The 19,378-nt window shown below is 55.9% G+C and overlaps 1 protein-coding gene across 1 annotated transcript in view; it reads right to left on the bottom strand.

Annotated features, from left to right (window-relative positions):
- Positions 1 to 664: 664 nt before the first annotated feature.
- CGCA056_v005913 (putative cell agglutination protein) overlaps positions 665 to 19,378 on the bottom strand; it is a gene marked incomplete at both ends in the record, with an annotated part of 28,831 nt that continues 10,117 nt past the window's right edge. Inside the window, 2 exons of the mRNA XM_037321164.1 lie at positions 665 to 9,697; positions 9,761 to 19,374. Coding sequence (XP_037180311.1) covers positions 665 to 9,697; positions 9,761 to 19,374 — 18,647 coding nt within the window. The remainder of the gene's footprint in view (positions 9,698 to 9,760; positions 19,375 to 19,378) is intronic.

Genomic DNA, 19,378 nt, shown 5'->3' with positions numbered 1-19,378 from the left:
TTTAGCGGCACGATCAGGTTCACAGCCAGCTTCAGGGGGCTTTAATGTCAGTCCTTCAGGGGGTTCAACCGTCAAATGACATGGATTGAATTGATTTACCGCTGTGAACATGCTTTAGCAGTGCTCATCACCTACATGGAGCCTTTTACGCCCTGTATGCTTGCTGCCCTGGTACGGTCGGTTCATCCAGGATCCGTCACTAGCAACTGCCATCCCATGTGCCACCCTTCTTCGCCTTTGTGATGCGAGTCAGGGCCGGCGACTTCAGCGTATGCTCCCCGCAGTACACTGAGCATCTAGGTCTTTTAGGCCGCCTCAAGCCCCCTCCACTTGTATTAATTAGTGACGAACTGTTTGTCGCCGATTTGCCAATCAAGCATTCAGCACATCACGTCTTTTCAGATGAACTTCATATGGCAGGTCACAAAATGAGACTCGAGTTATTGAACAAATGAAGGTGGTATTGATATTATGATTACATGATTAACAGTCTTGTGTCTGTAAAAGTAACGTCTTGCTTAATCGGCGCAAGAGAAGCCAGCGTAATTCTGAGCATAAAAACAGGGGGAGCATTGGGTGCTTTTCCTCCCCTCCAAACAATTTCATTTCCTCCAACACCATTGAACATAAGAAAAAATGCATAGAGAGAGGTAGTCAAGCCACCTTATTTGGTGACGACGTTAACGGTGGCGACGCCGAACAAGCTTAGGTTCAGGCAAGAAACGATGCCCTGTGAGCCCAGGCTGACGTTGAAGCAGTTCGGGTCGACTCTGTTCGCCAGCAAGCCGAGACTCGTGACACAGCTGAGGAGATCAGTGACTGATACCGCCGCGTTCACGTTGCTGGCAAGGCCGCTTGCTTGGGCGCCCACGCCGATGTTGAGACAGGTCTCGGGCAAGCTGGTGATACAGCTGCCTTGGATCTTTTGCAGGAAACACTGGCCGTATTGTTGCTGTGGACTGAGCAGATTGTTGACGGTCGTGACCAAGTTGCCGACCAGACAGCCAACTGTGCCCAAGGGGTCTGCAAGAGTCGTGCTGAGAACGCCTGGAATGGAGTTGACCACCAGGGCCGCCTGACAGAGGTTAACCTGTGCATCGAGACCGTTCGTCAAGTTGAACGACGCATCCAGAAGAGCTCCGCAAGCTGTGGGAACTTGTGGGCAAGCTGTTCCTGACGGGCAAAGTACCGCCGTGTTTGCTCTAGAGCTGTTGATGGGCAGGCCTGTGCCTTGTTCGATACAGTTGAGGACCGCCAGACCAGAAGTGGCTGCGTTGTTCGTGATGCAAGTTGCCAAGTTGACGGTGCTGCCGAAAAGTCCGGAGTACCCAAAGATTCCCAAGTTTGCGATACAGACGTTGGCTTGCGCTGTGATGGCAGCGACACCAGTGGCAGCCTCGATCTGAGTACACGAGAGCGGCAGACTTCTGACGCAGCCAATTGCACTGGCAAGACCGGTCCTGATACACTCGGCGTATGTGCCGAGGAGCCTGAGGCCGGATACGGTACAAGCCGCAACCTCAGGGATGGTGGCATAGTTGCCCAACGCGGCTTGACAAGCGGCGAGCTGCGACGTACTAGGAGTGGTGAGGACCCCGCCGAGGAGGGTTTGATCCAAGCTAGAACACTGAGTCGGGATGGGAACTGCGTTGACTTGTGCTTGGCCGATACAGCGTCCAGTAGGGCTTGCGACGGGCGTGGGGATACATCCCGATGGCGAGGACGTCTGCGTGACGACACGTGTGGCCGTGGGAATGCGAGTCTGCGCGAACACAGTGATGAGACTGCCTGTGCCGCTTATGGTGGAGTAGCGGGTTCCTGTGAAAGAACCGGCAACTCCAGTCGGGATGGTCGTGTAGACGGTCGAGATGGGAACGGCCGTGGCCGCGATGACGGTTCTAGTAAGTCCAGTGCCCGATTGGGTAATGAGAGAGGTGCCAGTGAAGGCGGCTCCAGTGACTCCAGATGGAATAGTAACATATGTTGTCGTGGGCAGGGCAGTCTCTGCGATGACTGTTCTGACAAGACCTGTTCCGGACTGAGTAACCAGTGAGGTACCGGTGAAGGTAGCGCCGGGTACTCCAGAGGGGATCGTCACGTAAGAAGTCTGAGCCAAGGCCGTCTGAGCGAGAACAGTGACGATGGTTCCGCTGCCAGTAAGGGTGAGGTATGAAGTTCCAGCAAAGACACCCTGCACACCGGTGAGGACGGTAGTTGTAGCCGTGGTAGGCAGAGCTGTCTGTGCCTGAACCGTGATGAGAGTAGCTCCCGCGGCGGCTGACTGAGTCACCAGCGAGGTGCCTTGGAAGTTTCCAGGAACACCAGTGGGAATGGTAGTGAAGCGGGTTGTCGGCAGAGCTGTCTGCGCGAGAACGGTGATGAGGGTAGCGCCAGCAGCTGCGGATTGCGTGACCAGAGACGTGCCTTGGAACGTGCCTGTCACACCTGTAGGGATGGTGATGTATCCCGTCGTCGGAATGGCCGTATGTGCTAGAACCGTGATGAGAGTAGCTCCCGCGGCAGCAGATTGAGTGACCAAAGATGTGCCGGCAAAGTTCCCAGTGACACCCGTGGGAATGGTGATATATCCTGTTGTACGAATAGCAGTCTGAGCCAGCACCGTTATCAACGTGGCACCTGCGGGAGCGGACTGGGTGACCAAGGAGGTGCCCGCGAAGTTGCCAGTGACGCCAGTCGGGATTGTCACATAACCTGTAGTAGGAATGGCAGTTTGAGCCAACACAGTGATGAGCGTTGCTCCTGCGGCGGCGGACTGCGTGATCAAAGATGTGCCTTGGAAGTTACCAGGTACACCAGTGGGAATCGTCACGTATCCCGTCGTGGGAATGGCGGTTTGGGCCAAGACAGTAATCAACGTGGCACCTGCCGCAGCCGACTGTGTGATCAAAGAAGTACCCTGGAAGTTACCAGGGATGCCAGTAGGAATGGTCACATATCCGGTGGTCGGAATAGCGGTTTGAGCCAAGACGGTGATGAGTGTGGCGCCAGGGGCGGCAGACTGAGTGATGAGCGAAGTTCCAGCAAAGTTACCAGGAACGCCGGTGGGAATCGTCACATAGCCAGTCGTTGGGATCGCGGTTTCAGCAATAACAGTTCGGATGAGACCAGTGCCCGGCAGAGTGATCAGAGAAGTGCCTTGGAAGTTACCAGCAACTCCTGAAACAATCGTTGTGTACGAGGTCGTTAGCAAGGCCGTCTCCGCAATGACGGTTCTGATGAGACCAGTTCCGTCCAAGGTGATGAGTGAGGTGCCCTGGAAGTTGCCAGGTACGCCCGAAGGGATCGTGATGTAAGATGTGGTTTGCAGCGCGGTTTGCAGAACCACGGTGCCAAGTGCCTGACCGGCGGTCGTGGGAAGTGTAACGGTTGAAGTGCCTGCAAAGTTGCCGATGACTCCGCTAAAGACTGTCGTGAACGAAATCGGGCGAATAGCGGTCTCCAAGAAAACGGTGACGAGGCTCTGGCCAGGTCCAGTTGTGGGAACCGTAGACGTCTGAGTGCCAGCGAAAGTGCCGAGAATACCTGTGATGATTGTCGTGTAAGAGACAATGACCTGGGCAGGGATGGCGGTCTCCAAGACGACGGTTCGGACGTTGGTGCCCGTGCCATCAAGAGTAAGAGTCCTTGTGCCGGTGAAGTCGCTCGTGATTCCGCTAGTAACTGTGGTGTATGAGAGCGGCAAGGCGGTTTGAAGAAGGACTGTGCCAAGCTGGCTTCCGACTGGAGGAATGGTGATTGCCTGGGTTCCAATGAAGGTTCCAGGAATTCCCGTGAGAACTGTCGTGTACGGGATGGCAGTCTGAAGCAGAACGGTTCCGAGGGTTCCCGTGGCCGAAAGCGTGACCGTCTGGGTTCCGGGGAACACAGTTCCGGCAAGGCCAGTCACGATCGTGGTGTACGATGTCGGGATCGGCAGAGCGGTCTGGATGAGCACAGTTGCGATGGATCCAGACCCTACGAGTGTAGAAGTCTGAGGTCCAGCAAAGGTGGCTCCCGGAATGCCTGTGAAGATGGTTGTATACGACGTCGGAATAGGAACCGAGGACTGAACCAAGACTGTTGCCAGGTTGCCGGTGGCAGAGAGAGTGATCGCCTGTGTTCCTGGGAAAGTGGCTCCAGGGACACCCGTAAAGATCGTGGTGTACGATGTAGGGAAGGGAAGGGCCGTCTCGAGGAGCACCGTGGCCAGGGTTCCGGACCCGATTGTCGTTGTCTGGGTGCCGAGGAAGGTAGCGCCAAGGATGCCCGTAGTCTGTGTGACATATGATGTCGGCAGAGGGAGAGCAGTTTCGAGCAAGACAGTTCCGAGAGTGCCAGAAAACGGCAAAGTTGTAGTTCTGGTTCCAACAAACGTGCCAGGGGCACCAGTGAGGAGTGTGGTGTATGAGGTAGGGAAGGGGAGGGCCGTTTGAAGCACCACGGTGGCAATAGTGTCAGATCCTGGGATCGTTGATACCTGAGTACCAGTGAAGGTGCCCGGAATGCCGGTTGTGACTGTAACGTATGACGTTGGGATGGGCAACGCCGTCTGCAAAAGAACGGTACCAAGGGTGCCGCTGACGGGCAAGGTCGTCGTCTGCGTACCCGCAAATGTCCCGATAATACCAGTGATGAGAGTGACATATGATGTAGACAAAGGCGGAATAGCCGTTTCCTCGAATACCGTACCCAGCGTTCCGCTGACCGGGCCCGTTGAAGTACGAGTGCCCACAAACGTATCAGTGACGCCGCGAGTAATCGTGGTGTAGCCAGTAACAATAGGCGGGATGGCGGTCTGGAGCAAAACGGTGCCCAAAGTGCCAGTAAGCGGCAAGGTGATTGTCTGGGTGCCGACGAACGTGCCGATGGTACCAGTCGGGATCGTGGTGTACGAAGTGACTGGTGGCAGAGGCAGCGCCGTCTGGATGAGTACGGTGCCGACCGTTCCTGAGCCTGCCAAGGTAGTTGTCTGAGCGCCGATAAATGTGCCCGGGATTCCGGTGATGAGCGTTGTGTACGACGTCGGCACTGGAAGAGCTGTCTCTAAGAGCACAGTTCCAAGCGTGCCGGTAACTGGAAGAGTCGTTGCTCGTGTGCCGGCAAAGGTGCCGATGACGCCGGTGAGGACCGTGGTATAAGACGTGACTGCGTTAGGGATGGCAGTTTCGGCCAAAACCGTACCAATAGTACCAGTCACTGGGAGAGTGGTGAGTTGGGTTCCGATGAAGGTAGCCCCAGGTACTCCGGTGGGAATCGTGACATACGAAATGTCAGCCGGGAGCGCGGTTTGAGCCAAGACAGTACCAATGGCACCAGTGAGGGGTAGGGTAGAGAACTGGGTGCCGACGAAGCTTGCGCCCGGCACGCCGGTTGGAACGGTGATGTATGAAATCACCGCGGGCAGTGCACTCTCAATGATAACGGTGCCAATTGTGCCAGTAACTGGAAGCGTGGTGGTGAGAGGACCAACGAAGGTAGCTCCTGGAATTCCGCTGAAGATCGTGGTGAACGAGGTCGTCGGAAGGGCAGGCAGCGCTGTTTGAGCCAATACCGTGCCGATCGTTCCAGTAGCGGGCAGAGTGGAGAGCTGCGTACCGATGAAAGTAGCTCCAGGAATACCAGTGAAGATGGTGGTGAGCGACGTTGTCGGAATGGCAGGGAGAGCAGTCTCTGCGAGAACGGTGCCAATGGAACCGGTGACAGGCAGAGTGCTGAACTGGGTGCCGATGAACGTGGCTCCTGGGACTCCAGTAAAGATCGTCGTGAACGAAGTCGCGGGGACGCTGGGAATGGCTGTCTCGAGAAGTACAGTTCCGAGAGTTCCAATGACGGGCAAAGTGTTCGTCCTGGTGCCGGAGAAAGTGGCGCCAGGGATGCCTGTGAGGATCGTGGTGAACGCAGTTGTGCCAGCGCTGGGGATGGCAGTCTGAAGGACGACAGTGACCAAGCCAGGATTGGTGACCGCGGCAGGAAGGGTCGTTGTCTGAGTTCCATCGAAAGTACCAAAGATACCCGTGATGATCGTGACATATGACGTGTTGATGACCGTGACAGACGGCAGAGCCGATGAAGTAGCCTCGGGTACAGCAGTCTCAAGAACAACCGTAATCAGACCATCTGTGCCAAGCGCTGGTAAAGTGCGAGTTTGCGTTCCGGCAAACGTGCCAGGGACGCCGCTGAAGATGGTCGTGAACGAAGCCAAAGGAACGGCTGTCTCCAGAAGGATTGTTCCCACGTTGCCAGTACCAGTGATAGGCAGGGTTCGAGTGCTTGTTCCAACGAAAGTGCCCGGAATGCCCGTGATCTGGGTCACGTAAGATACCACAGGAACGGCAGTCTGGAGCAGAACCGTAGCCAAGTTGCCAGTGCCAACGACAGGTAGAGTAGTCGTCTGGGTTCCGATGAAGGATCCAGGAATACCCGTAACCAGCGTGGTGAACTGAAGGCTCACAGTTGGGCTTGCAGTAGGGATAGCCGTCTGGAGGACGACCGTGCCAAGTCCGTCGATACCAGTGCCAGGAAGAGTGAGCGTCGAAGTTCCCACGAACGTGCCAGGGACGCCAGAGAAAATCGTGGTATAAGATTGGGCCAATGCCGTAGGCAAAGCAGTCTCCAAAACAACTGTACCAAGACCGTCTGCACCAGTTCCAGAGAGGGTGCGAGTTTGGGTTCCCAAGAATGTTCCTGGGATGCCAGAGAAGACCGTCGTGTACGAAGCCGCGAGCGCAGTAGGAAGTGCTGTCTGAATAACGACAGTGCCGAGACCGTTCGCGCCAGTGCCCGGGAGGGTAAGCGTTGAAGTGCCGACAAAGGTGCCCGGAACGCCGGAAAGGATGGTCGTGTAGGACTGAGCGAGTGCCGTCGGCAACGCCGTCTCCAACGCAACCGTTCCGAGGCCATCTGCGCCAGTACCAGACAGAGTACGAGTTTGAGTTCCAAGGAACGTACCCGGGATACCGGAGAAGATGGTTGTGAACGATTGAACAAAGACCGAGGGAATCGCAGTCTGTAACACGACGGTACCCAATCCATCAGTACCAGGAGCCAGAGTGAGAGCCTGTGTGCCGATAAACGTTCCAGGAATGCCAGAGAAGATAGTCGTGTAGGAGATCGGGCTTGTGATAGGCAGCGCAGTCTCCAAGAGAACAGTGCCGAGGCCATCAGCTCCGAAACCAGACAAGGTTCGGGTCTGGGTACCAGTAAAGGTCGCCGGGATTCCAGTGACGATTGTGACGTACGAAACCACATTCGATGTGATTGCAGGAATCGCCGTCTCCAAGAAGACGGTACCGGTTCGCTGGGTTCCAGTAGGCTGGGCCGTCGAAGCGCGGGTTCCAGGGAATGTGCCCAGGACGCCGGTGATGACGGTGACGTACGTAATATCAATACTTTGAGCGGTAGGCAGAGCAGTCTGGATCAGGACTGTGCCAACAGTGCCGCTGATGATCGGGAGCGTGGTCGTCTGGGTTCCGATGAAAGTGCCGGGGACGCCAGTGAGCAGCGTCGTGTACTGGATCGGGCTAGCGGTGGGAATGGCGGTCTCCAAAAGAACTGTTCCAATCGTGGCGCCAGAAATCAAGGGCAAAGTGTTGGTTTGAGTTCCGGCAAACGCTCCCGGCACACCAGTAAGAATCGTGGTATACTGCAATCCAGGAGGAGTTGACGTTGCAATCGGCAAAGCAGTTTGCAAGAGAACAGTACCAAGACCATCAGGGCCCGCAGGCAAGGTGGTTGCTAGAGTGCCAATGAACGTTCCCGGTACACCGGTCAGAATAGTCGTGTACGAAGCACCAGGGGCACTTGTAGCTGTAGGGAGAGCAGTTTGGAAGATAACTGTGGCGATGCCGTCGCTTCCCACGGGCAAGGTGGTTGCCAAAGTGCCGATGAATGTACCTGGCAAGCCCGAGAAGATCGTAGTGTATGAAATTCCTGGCGACGAGACTGTGGGCGTGGGGATGGCAGTCTGGAAGATGACAGTTGCGATGCCGTCCGTGCCGGCAGGGAGTGTTGTGGCCACGGTGCCCGCGAAGGTACCGGGCACACCCGAGAACAGAGTCGTGTAGGAAACAGTCGCGATAGTGGGCAAGGCAGTCTGAAGCAACACAGTAGCAATGCCGTCAGTGCCGGCGGGCAGAGTAGTTGCTTGAGTGCCGATGAAGGTGCCCGGAATACCTGTAAGCAGTGTCGTGTACGAGACTGGCGAAGCAGTAGGCAGAGCGGTTTGCAACAAGACGGTCGCGATGCCGTCGGTGCCGACCGGCAAGGTGGTGACCTGAGTGCCGGTAAATGTTCCCGGGAGTCCTGTGAGAATCGTAGTGAAGCGAATGCTCTCAGACGGGATTGCAATAGCAATGATGACAGTTGCGACACCATCAGGTCCGGCAGGGAGTGTGGATGTTTGAGGTCCAACAAACGTGCCAATGATGCCTGAGAAGATGGTCGTGTACGTGACAGTGACACTCGGGGCAGCGGTTGGCAAGGCACCCTCAACAAGGACAGTCTCGATACCATCGAGACCGACTGGCAGCGTTGTGGTGCGGACCCCAGAGAAGGTTCCGGGAACGGCAGTAAAGATCGTGGTAATCGCGCCAGCGGCAGCCGTAGGCAGGGCGGTCTGGATGAGTACCGTCTCAATGCCGTCAAGACCGGCGGGCAGAGTTGTTGTCAAAGAGCCCAAGAATGTTCCCGGAATACCAGTAAAGATGGTAGTAACTGCGGTCGGGATTGCCGTGGGCAGAGCAGTCTGGATAAGCACCGTCTCGATACCATTTGGACCGACCGGAAGAGTTGTTGTGACGGGTCCAACAAAAGTGCCTGGGATTCCAGTAAACACGGTGGTAAGGCCAGTAGCGGTCGGAATAGCACTCAAAGCAGTTTGGATGAGAACAGTCTCAATGCCGTCAAGACCAACCGGGAGCGTGGTCGTGAGAGGATCCAAGAACGTGCCAGGAATACCCGTAAAGATCGTCGTAAAACCAGTGGCTGTCGGGATAGCGCTAAGAGCAGTCTGAATGAGAACTGTCTCGATTCCATCAGGGCCAGCGGGCAAGGTTGTTGTCACAGGACCGACGAAAGTGCCAGGGATACCAGTGAAGATCGTCGTCAGGCCAGTTGCGCTTGGGATAGCAGTCAACGCAGTCTGGATCAGAACAGTTTCGATACCATCTGGGCCGGCGGGTAGAGTGGTTGTCAGGGATCCTATGAAGGTTCCTGGGATACCCGTAAATACCGTCGTGACTGCGGTCGGACTGGCGGTCGGAGTAGCTGTAGGGCCTCCCGATGGAAGAGCTGTTTGGATGAGAACGGTCTCGATACCATCAAGTCCAGCAGGCAAAGTGGTTGTCACAGAACCCAAGAAGGTGCCAGGAACACCCGTGAAGATTGTCGTGGCAGCGGTCGCGCTCGGGACGATTCCTGATGACGCAGTCTGGATGAGAACGGTTTCAATACCATCAGGGCCGGCGGGAAGCGTCGTCGTCAGGGAACCCAAGAATGTTCCGGGAATACCAGTGAAAACGGTCGTGATGGCGGTAGCGGTTGGCGTAATGCCAGGCAAAGCAGTTTGGATCAGCACTGTTTCAATACCATCAAGGCCGGCCGGGAGCGTCGTTGTCAAGCTTCCCACGAAGGTTCCCGAAATGCCGGTGAAGATCGTGGTAAGCCCAGTGGCGGTAGGAGTGACACCAGGAAGAGCAGTCTGAATAAGTACCGTTTCGATACCATCAGGTCCAGCGGGCAGTGTCGTGGTAATAGGACTCACGAAAGTTCCCGGAATGCCAGTGAAAATCGTAGTGAGACCAGTGGCGGTAGGAGTGACATCGGGAAGAGCAGTCTGAATGAGTACTGTTTCGATGCCGTCGGGACCAGCAGGCAGTGTTGTGGTGACAGGGCCCACGAAAGTTCCGGAGATTCCGGTGAAAATCGTCGTAACTGCACCAGGGGTTGCCGTCGGTGTCGCAGATACGTCCTCGGTGAAGGGGACGTACACAACGACCGTGTCCGGAAGAGTTGGGTCTCCTTGGATGCTGACGCCAATGGTGGTGCTGAAGCGAATCCTGCCAGTGTAAAGAGAAGTTATCGTAACCTGGCCGCGGGTGAGAGTCGGTGTCGTCAACGGCACCGTGGCAGAAGGTACAAGGCCGGAAGGCACAAGGACGATAACGGTGCCGGTTTCACCAGCCGCAGTGGGGAAGACAGTCGACAACGCGGGAGCGGTGCCATCATACGTCGATGTAATCGTGTCGAAGAAGACGCCAGGAGACTGGATGATGACGGTGCCTGAAAGGCCGCTCGCCGCAGGCGGGATCGTAAGAGTGGTTGGGATAGGACCGGCGGAGAAGATAGTCGTGTATGACAGCGCGGGGTCGATTGGCAAGCCCGAGGTGGCGGACGGAACCACCACCACAGTACCAGGAAGACCACTTGACAGGGGCGGCAGAGTGAACGTCGTGGGAATGGGACCGGCAGAAAAGACGGTTGTGTACGACAATGCCGGGTCGATAGGCAGATCGGACGAAGCGGTCGGGACCACAACGACGGTTCCTGGAAGACCACTTGCTGCTGGAGGAAGGGTGTAAGTCGTCGGGATTGGACCCGCAGAGAAAACCGTCGTAAGTGAGAGGGCAGGGTCGATCGACAGATCGGATGAAGCTGTAGGAACAATGACAACTGTACCAAGAGAGCCGCTGACAGCCGGAGTGATTGTGAAAGTCGTCGGAACAGGACCCGCAGAGAACACAGTGGTGAATTGCAGGGCGGGGTCAACGAGCAAGTCTGACGAGGTTGCTGATGGAACAACAACCACCGTGCCAGGAAGACCACTGACTGCCGGAGGCAGTGTGTAGGTGGTAGGAACGGGACCAGTGGAGAATATGGTGGTGTACTCGAGAGCCGGGTCGACGAGCAGGTCCGAAGAAGTCGTCGAGGGGACGACCACGACTGTGCCTGGCAACCCACTGGATGCTGGAGCAAGAGTGAAGGTCGTCGGGATGGGGCCAGCAGAGAACACAGTGGTGTATTCGAGAGCAGGGTCGACAAGCAAGTCCGAAGAGGTTGCTGAAGGAACGATCACAACCGTGCCTGGCAGTCCGCTGACTGCAGGGGGGAGGGTGAAGGTTGTCGGGATAGGACCAGCAGAGAACACAGTAGTGAGTGAAAGTGCCGGATCAATGGAAAGGTCAGAAGATGCTGTCGGGACCACGATAATGGTGCCGAGGTCTCCGGAAATAGCTGGCAAAATTGTAAGAGTCGTAGGGACTGGGCCCGCCGAGAAGACTGTGGTGAATGACAGAGCCGGGTCGACAGCCAGGTCCGAGGATGTGGTCGGAACGATCACAACAGTACCAGTTTCGCCCAGAGAAGCCGGGAGAAGGGTGAAAGTAGTCGGGATGGGGCCAGCTGAGGTGACCGTGATGAAAGCACCAGGACTGGCACCCAAAGTGGGAGTCTCGACGATAACGGTTGCCAAATCACCAAGAACGGATGGCAGGATGGTTCTTGTAGCCAAAGCCGGGCCTCCCGTGGTAATAGTGGTGTATGAAACCCCAGGGATGCTTGTAGCCGTGGCCTCGGAGACAATGACCGAGACCACTCCATCGGGACCGGTGACGATGTTGGTGGCGGGGAGGACTCCAGTGCCTGGGATGGTGGTGAAGATGGTGGTGGCTGCGGTTGGCGTGATTATAGGTTCACCAGAGGTGTCAGGGTCGAGGAAGATGACGGAGACGATGCCATCAGCGCCGGTGACCGTGGTGGTCGCGGGCAAGAGACCAGTGCCAGGTGCCGTGGTAAATACGGTAGTCGGTGCGCCTGGTGCAGCCGTTGTGGATGTTTGGAAGATGACCGAAACGATGCCATCTGCGCCCGTAACAGTCGTGGCCTCGGGAAGCAGACCGGTACCAGGAAAGGTGGTAAAGATGGTCGTTGGAAGACCTCCTGAAGTGACTGTGGGTGCCTCGAAAATGACTGAGACCACTCCATCGGTTCCGGTGACTGTGAGTGTTGCAGGGAGAGCACCAGTTCCAGGGATCGTGGTAAAGACCGTGGGCAGCTCGCCCGAGGTCGTGGGAGTCTGGAAGATGACAGAGACAACGCCATCGGCACCAGTGACTGTAGTTGCTGTAGTAAGCAATCCAGTCCCGGGTACCGTGGTGAAGACGGTAGTGGGAATTGCGGTCGCCGAGGCAGTGGGAGTCTCGAAAATGACAGACACGATTCCGTCTGCACCAGTAACGGTGGTGGCCGTCGGAAGAAGGCCAGTTCCCGGAATGGTGGTGAAGACGGTGCCTCCAGAAGCCACGCCAATCGTAGGAGTCTCGACAATCACAGACACGATACCATCAGTGCCGGTTACCGTGGTGGTAGTCGGAATAAGACCAGTGCCAGGAGCGGTAGTGAAGATGGTGCCTCCAATTGAGCTGACTTCGGCAGTCGGCGTCTGGATGATGACAAGACCAATGTCATCAAGACCAGTAGGCACGATCGTGGTGGTAGACGGAATAAGACCGGAGTATCCACTTGTGATGGTAGAGAAGGCCCCCGGAACATCGATGATGACTGTGGGAACACCAGTGCCAATTGGCGATACCGTGGTCGTTCCTGCAGAAGTTGCTCCAAAGCGCGTTGAGGTGATCTCGAAGAGCGCCTCTGGAACTTGAACAAGCACGGTAGTTGGGTCGCCAATGTTGATCGGAGTCTGAGTCTGGATCAAAGTGACCGAGCCCGTATAAGGAGTGGTGACGGTGGTGATCGCGCCAATCGTAGGCGTTGACAGCGCTGTGGGAGTCGAGAGAGCTGGGACCTGTATCATAACGGTCTGGATGCCGTCGAGACCGATGGACATTGTTGACGTACGCACAGATGACAGGCCTGGGATCGAGGTTGTGACCAAGAAGAGTCGCCGAGGAACCGCGACGAGCACCGTGACTGGGTCACTAAGACGAGAGGGCGACAACGTCATTGTGATGAAAGCAGAACCAGTCATGCTCGGGTCGAACGATGTGACTGTGACAGTTCCGCCTGAGCCGGTAAGTGAAGGCGTGGTGATTGTCGGCGCCGTGATGGGCCCTGCCGCAGTCGGGATCTGGGCGAGGACGGTGCCAGGAAGGCCAGAAGCTGCGGGTGCAACAGTCTGGAACAAAGTGATAGAACCATCGTAGCCAGTGGTAACCGTGATGTACGAGATGATGTTCTCGGTAACCGAAGTCGGCAGATTGGCCGCGGTGCTGGGTACCAGAACGACAGCAGTGGCGAGACCATCGATGCCGGTGACGGATCCGAGCTGGGTCTGGACGATTGAGCCATCGTAACCACTTGTGACGGTGGTGTATGATAAGCCAGGGACACTGGTAGTAGCCGAAGGATCGACGGTAATCGTGGGAGTAGCACCTGGTCCGAGGGAAGGCAAGCCAAGAGATATCGAGACGTCGATGCTGATTCTAGGAACTTGCACAAGAACCGTTGCGAGACTATCAAGACCAAGGATTGAGCCGATGAGCGTCTGGAGGAACGAGCCATCGTAAGTCTCGGTGACAGTGGTGTACGAGATGCCGGGCACGCTAGTTCCTGACGTCGCCGGTGCGACTGTGATAGATCCAGTAGGAACCTGCACAATGACGGTAGCAAGACCGTCTGCACCCGTGGCTGATCCAATAAGGGTTTGCAGGACCGAGCCGTCATATCCGCTCGTGATGGTGGTGTAGTCAAGACTAGGCAGAGCAGTGATCGTGGGAGTCTGGACGACGACAGTGACGAGACCATCAGGGCCAGTAACTGAGTCAGTTTGGGTAGCGATGACCGAGCCTGGGTATCCAGTTGTGATCGTAACGAATAAAGCAGGGTCGTCAGATTCAGTAGCGCTTGCGCTGTTGGACGGGAGAACTGTAAGTGTTCCAGTTGGCTGCAAAACGATAACAGTAGCGAGACCATCTGCGCCGGTGGTGATGCCAGTCTGCGTAAGCAGTAGAGAACCGTCATATCCACTGGTAAGAGTAGTGTACTGAATCGCACCAGAGAGAACATCGGACGGCACCTGGACGACAACAGTACCCAACTCAGAAATACCTGTACCAGCCGGAGCGAGAGTGGTGGTCAAGGTGACCGAGCCGGGATAAGCGCTTGTGAGAGTCGTGTACAGAGCGCCAAGAGGGTCCGTAGAGGTAGGAACCTGGACAACGACTGTCTGGACCGGAACGCCGCCGACTGTACCAATGGGAAGGCTCGTCGTCTGGGTAAGAAGTCCGTCGTAACCACTGGTGATAGTGGTGGACTGGATTCCGTCGGAGACTGTGGCAGTAGGGACCTGCACAACCACGGTCTGGATGGGAAGACCTCCAACAGTAGCAACAGGCAAGGTGGTTGTCTGCGTAACTGAGCCATCGTAGCCACTTGTAAGAGTGGTAAGGAAAACACCAGGCAGAGCTGTCTGAGTCGGTACTTGAACAATAACAGACCGGATTGTCGATCCATCAATGGTAACCGCAGGCAATGTTGTTGTCAAGGTCACAGAACCGTCATAGCCATTTGTCAAAGTGACGAGGAGATCATCAAGATCAATCGAGTCGGTCGGCACAAGGGTAGGAACCTGCGCGATCACAGTTTGAATCGTCGAACCATCAATAGTTGCAACGGGCAGAGTGGTGAGTTGAGTAATTGAGCCATCGTAGCCACTTGTGACGGTGGTAAGGAAGACTCCGGGATCGACAGTAGCGCTGGGGACTTGTACGACGACTGTTCCGAGATCTCCAGGATTCGCGGGCGCCAAGGTGGTGGTCTGAGGGACCAAACCAGTGTAGCCGCTGGTGATGGTAGTATAAGAAGCAGCCAAAGGGTCGGAAGTAGCACTCGCGGGGATTTGAACGATGACAGTTCCAAGGCCAGATGGGTCGGTAACGTCTGGTGGCAAGGTCGTGGTGAGCGGAATGGAGCCGTCGTACGTGCTGAAGATTGTGGTGAAAGACGCAGGCAAAAAACCGTCTCTTGATGTTGGCAGGGCATCCCCCGTAGACGTGGCGAGGATATCCGGAAGCTGGACAATGACAGTGCCGAGACCAGATGGGTCGGTTGCAGCAGGCGGCAAAGTAGTTGTCAAGGTAACTGAGCCAGGGTACGTGCTGAAAATGGTTGTGAACGAAGCGGCAAGAGGATCAGTCGCGGAAGACGCCAAGTCGCCTGGAACCTGTACGATGACTGTTCGGATGCCACTTGGGTCCGCAACGTCAGGCAGGGCCGTAGAAGTGAGAGTCACGGAGCCAGCGTATGTCGACGTCACGGTGGTGAAAAGATCGCCCAAAATGTCTGTCGATGTGGCTAGATCGCCAGGAACTTGCACAATGACGGTCCTGATGCCGGTCGGGTCTGCAATGTCTGGAAGAGCTGTTGATGTAAGGGTAACGGATCCAGCGTACGTGGATGTAATCGTGGTGAAGATGTTGCCCAAAGCATCAGTGCTTGTTGCCGCTTGATCAGGAACTTGGACGATGACTGTTCTAATGCCAGTGGGGTCTGCAGGATCAGGGAGTGCTGTGGATGTAAGAGTAACCGAACCGGCGTACGTCGATGTTACTGTCGTGAACAACTCACCCAAGCCGCCAGTGCTCAATGGAAGCTGGGTAGGCACCTGCACAATAACCGTGCCGAGACCGGCAAGGTCAGTCGCATCAGGCAGCAGAGTTGTGGTCAAGGTGACCGAACCGTCGTAGCCGCTGGTGACAGTAGTAAAGGCATTGGCCAGCGCGCTTGGAACTTGGACAATGACAGTGCCAATTTCACCGAGGCCAGTTCCTGTAGGCAAGGCCGTCGTGGTCTGAATGATGCTGCCATCGTATGTGGTGGTGATGGTAGTAAAGACGGCTGTGACGGACAGGACAGGGGTGCTGATGAGGGAAGCAGGCTGAAGGATGATGACAGTGCCGATATCGCCAGGACTGGCCGGAGCAATCGTCGACGTGGCCACAGCAGACCCATCATAAGTGCTGATGATTGTTGTGAAATCAGCCGTTGGAGTGGCGATGGGCTCGTAGAAGATGATGGTGCCAACAGCGTCGGTGCCAGAAGGTGCCAAAGTCGAAACAAGGGGCTCCAAGCCACTGTAAGTGATGGTGAGAGTGACATAGGAAGAGACTCTGGGGATGGAGACGCTTGCGCTTGGTACGAGAACCACAACAGTTCCAATAGTGTCAGTTCCTGCAGGTGCCAAGGTAGAGGTTGTGAGAGACGATCCATCGTACGTGCTGATGACCGTGGTGTAGGATGGGAGGTCCGAGGTTGTACCAAGGAGATCCGGGTCGAAAATGACGACAATGCCGGGATCGCCAGTGACAGTCGGCAAGATTGTTGAGGTCGACGTAACGGATCCAACACCAGGGCTAGTGATGGTTGTGAATGCAAGCGGTTGAGTGGCCGTCGGCTCAAGAATGATAACCGTCCCGTCGGTGTCGGTTCCGGTAGGGAAGATGGTGGTGGCAGACGGTACCAGACCGGTGTATCCGCTGGTGATAGTGGCAAAGCTGAAGGTGGGAGTGCTTCCGTCCGTGGCAGTGGGCACCAAAATGATGACTTGGCCAAGTGTCTCGGTGCCAGTAGGCAGGATGGTTGTCGCAGATGGCACGAGACCGGAGTAGCCACTCGTAAGCGTGACGAACAGAGCCGGGTCACCACCGGCTCCTGATGAGGCTGGCTCGAGAATTATAATGGTACCTTCATCGTTGTCACCGCTCGGGAAAACCGTGGTGGCGGAGGGAAGAGCACCAGTGTATGCGCTTGTGATGGTCGCGAACGAGATGCTTCTGGTGGGAGCAGAAGGGACGCCAGTAATGCCGGGAACGAAGATGACAGTCGCACCAGGTTCACCAGAAGGACCCCCTGGGAGCGTGGAGGTGAAGGTAATCGAGCCATCGTACGTGCTTGTGGGCAAGTTTGGCAGGGCGTCGGTGATGTCCGGAACATAGACGACAGTAGACGGAGCCTCGCCATTCGGGCCAGCAGGGAATGTGCTGGTGAGAGTAACCGATCCGCCGTACGTGGTGGTAAGGATATCTCCGAGGGCCGCAGTAGCACTTGGAACCAACACGATGACTGCAGAAGAGCCAGGCGGCCCAAACGGAACGGTCGTTGTCAGAGTCACAGAGCCAGGGTATGTGCTTGTCAAGACATCCAGTGCGGGAGCAGTTGGGCTGGGTACAAGAATGACAGTCGCGCCAGGCAAGCCATCGGTACCAACGGGAAGTGTGGTTGTTGAGATGATCGATCCGTCGTAAGTGCTGGTAAGAAGTCCACCACCTGGAAGGCCAGTGGCAGTCGGCACGAGAACGACGGTCTGCACAGGATCGCCCGAGGCATCCAAGATGGTTGAGGTCAACGTCACAGAACCATCGTAGCCGCTTGTCAACACTCCAGGATCAGGGAGAGCGGAAGGCCCCGGCACGAAGATTGCCGTTTGAATGGGGTTTCCAGAGGCATCCAAGATCGTTGATGTCAATGTGACAGAGCCATCGTACGTGCTGGTAGGAAGCCCGTTGTTTGCCAAGCTCGTTAGGCCTGGTACAAATACTGCGGTCTCAACAGGGTTGCCTGAAGCATCCAGAATAGTTGAGGTCAGTGTGATGGAGCCATCATATGTACTCGTTGGTAGACCGGTGGCCAGCAAGCTAGACACGCCAGGCACAAAGATAGCCGTCTGGATAGGATTTCCAGACGCATCCAGGATGGTTGAAGTCAGAGTGACAGAGCCATCATAGGTGCTGGTGGGAAGATCCAGGCTGGGCACTGCAGTCGATCCGGGAACGAAAATTGCCGTCAAGACGGGGTTACCAGAAGGATCCAGGATAGTGGAAGTCAAAGTAACAGATCCATCGTAGGTGCTAGTGGGAGGCACGTTGGGCAAGCCAGTGACTGTCGGGATAAAAACCGCGGTCTGAATCGGGTTCCCAGATGCGTCCAAGATGGTAGAAGTAAGAGTAACAGATCCATCATAGAAGCTTGTTGGGAGCACGTCGGGCAGGCCCGTGATCGTCGGAACAAATACGGCAGTCTGGATTGGGTTTCCGGACGCGTCCAAGATAGTAGACGTCAACGTCACCGATCCATCGTAAAGGCTGGTCGGCAATGCGCCAGGTGCACTAGGCAATCCGGTGATGCTTGGAACAAAGACAGCCGTTTGAATCGGGTTACCCGACGCGTCAAGAATGGTCGATGTAAGCGTGATAGATCCATCGTAAAGACTCGTAGGCAGGACACCAGGTAGGCCAGTGACACTTGGCACGAACACAGCCGTTTGAATAGGGTTTCCGGAAGCATCAAGAATGGTTGATGTAAGTGTAACGGACCCGTCATATAGACTTGTTGGCAAAACATTGGGTAGACCAGTGATGCTTGGTACAAATACAGCCGTTTCAACTGGGTTACCAGAAGCATCGAGGATAGTTGACGTGACGGTGATCGACCCGTCATAAAGACTGGTTGGGAGGATATTAGGAAGGCCAGTAACGCTCGGCACACCGCTCGGCACGAAGATCGCGGTTTGGACAGGGTTACCCGAGGCATCGAGTATAGTTGATGTGACCGTGATTGACCCGCCATAAAGGCTCGTGGGCAAAGCGGCAGGAAGGCCGGTAATGCTTGGCACAAACACTGCAGTTTGAACAGGGTTGCCGGACGCATCAAGGATTGTCGAAGTAACAGTAATAGACCCGTCATAGAGACTTGTCGGCAATTGAGGCAGACCAGTGACGCTGGGAACAAAGACGGTCGTCTCAACTGGGTTTCCGGAGGCGTCCAAGATGGTTGATGTCAATGTGATCGAGCCATCGTAAAGGCTGGTCGGCAGTTGAGGAACACCCGTGATGCTTGGGACGAACACAGCGGTCTCGACGGGGTTTCCGGAAGGATCCAGAATTGTCGACGTTAAGGTTACAGATCCATCATAGAAGCTTGTTGGCAATGCGGGCAAGGCAGTTGAGCCTGGGACGAAGATTGCAGTAAGAACAGGGTTGCCAGACGGGTCCAGGATTGTCGAGGTTACGGTGACAGAGCCGTCATAAGTGCTTGTGGGCAAAGCAGAAACACCAGTGGGCAAACCGATTGAGCTTGGGACGAGAATCAAGGTCTCGATGGGGTCACCTGCGCTGTTGAGAATCGTCGAGGTGATCTCAACTGAGCCGTCGTAAGTGCTCGTAAGGATATTAGGGAGCGCCGGGGTCGCCGTAATGCCGGGAACAAGAACAATCGTGGCACCAGGAAGGCCGTCAGTTCCAGCCGGCAGTGTCGTGGTTGAAATAACTGAGCCGTCGTAAGTGCTTGTGAAAAGACCGCCAGCTGACACAACGGTTGTTGGGCGAGGGATGAAGATGATCGTCGCTCCAGGGTCGCCAGCAGTTCCTGC

The sequence above is a fragment of the Colletotrichum aenigma genome, assembly GCF_013390185.1.
Source record: "Colletotrichum aenigma strain Cg56 chromosome Unknown KSG_Cg56_contig04, whole genome shotgun sequence".
Lineage (NCBI taxonomy): Eukaryota > Fungi > Ascomycota > Sordariomycetes > Glomerellales > Glomerellaceae > Colletotrichum > Colletotrichum aenigma.
This window is presented reverse-complemented; position numbering and strand designations above follow the sequence as displayed.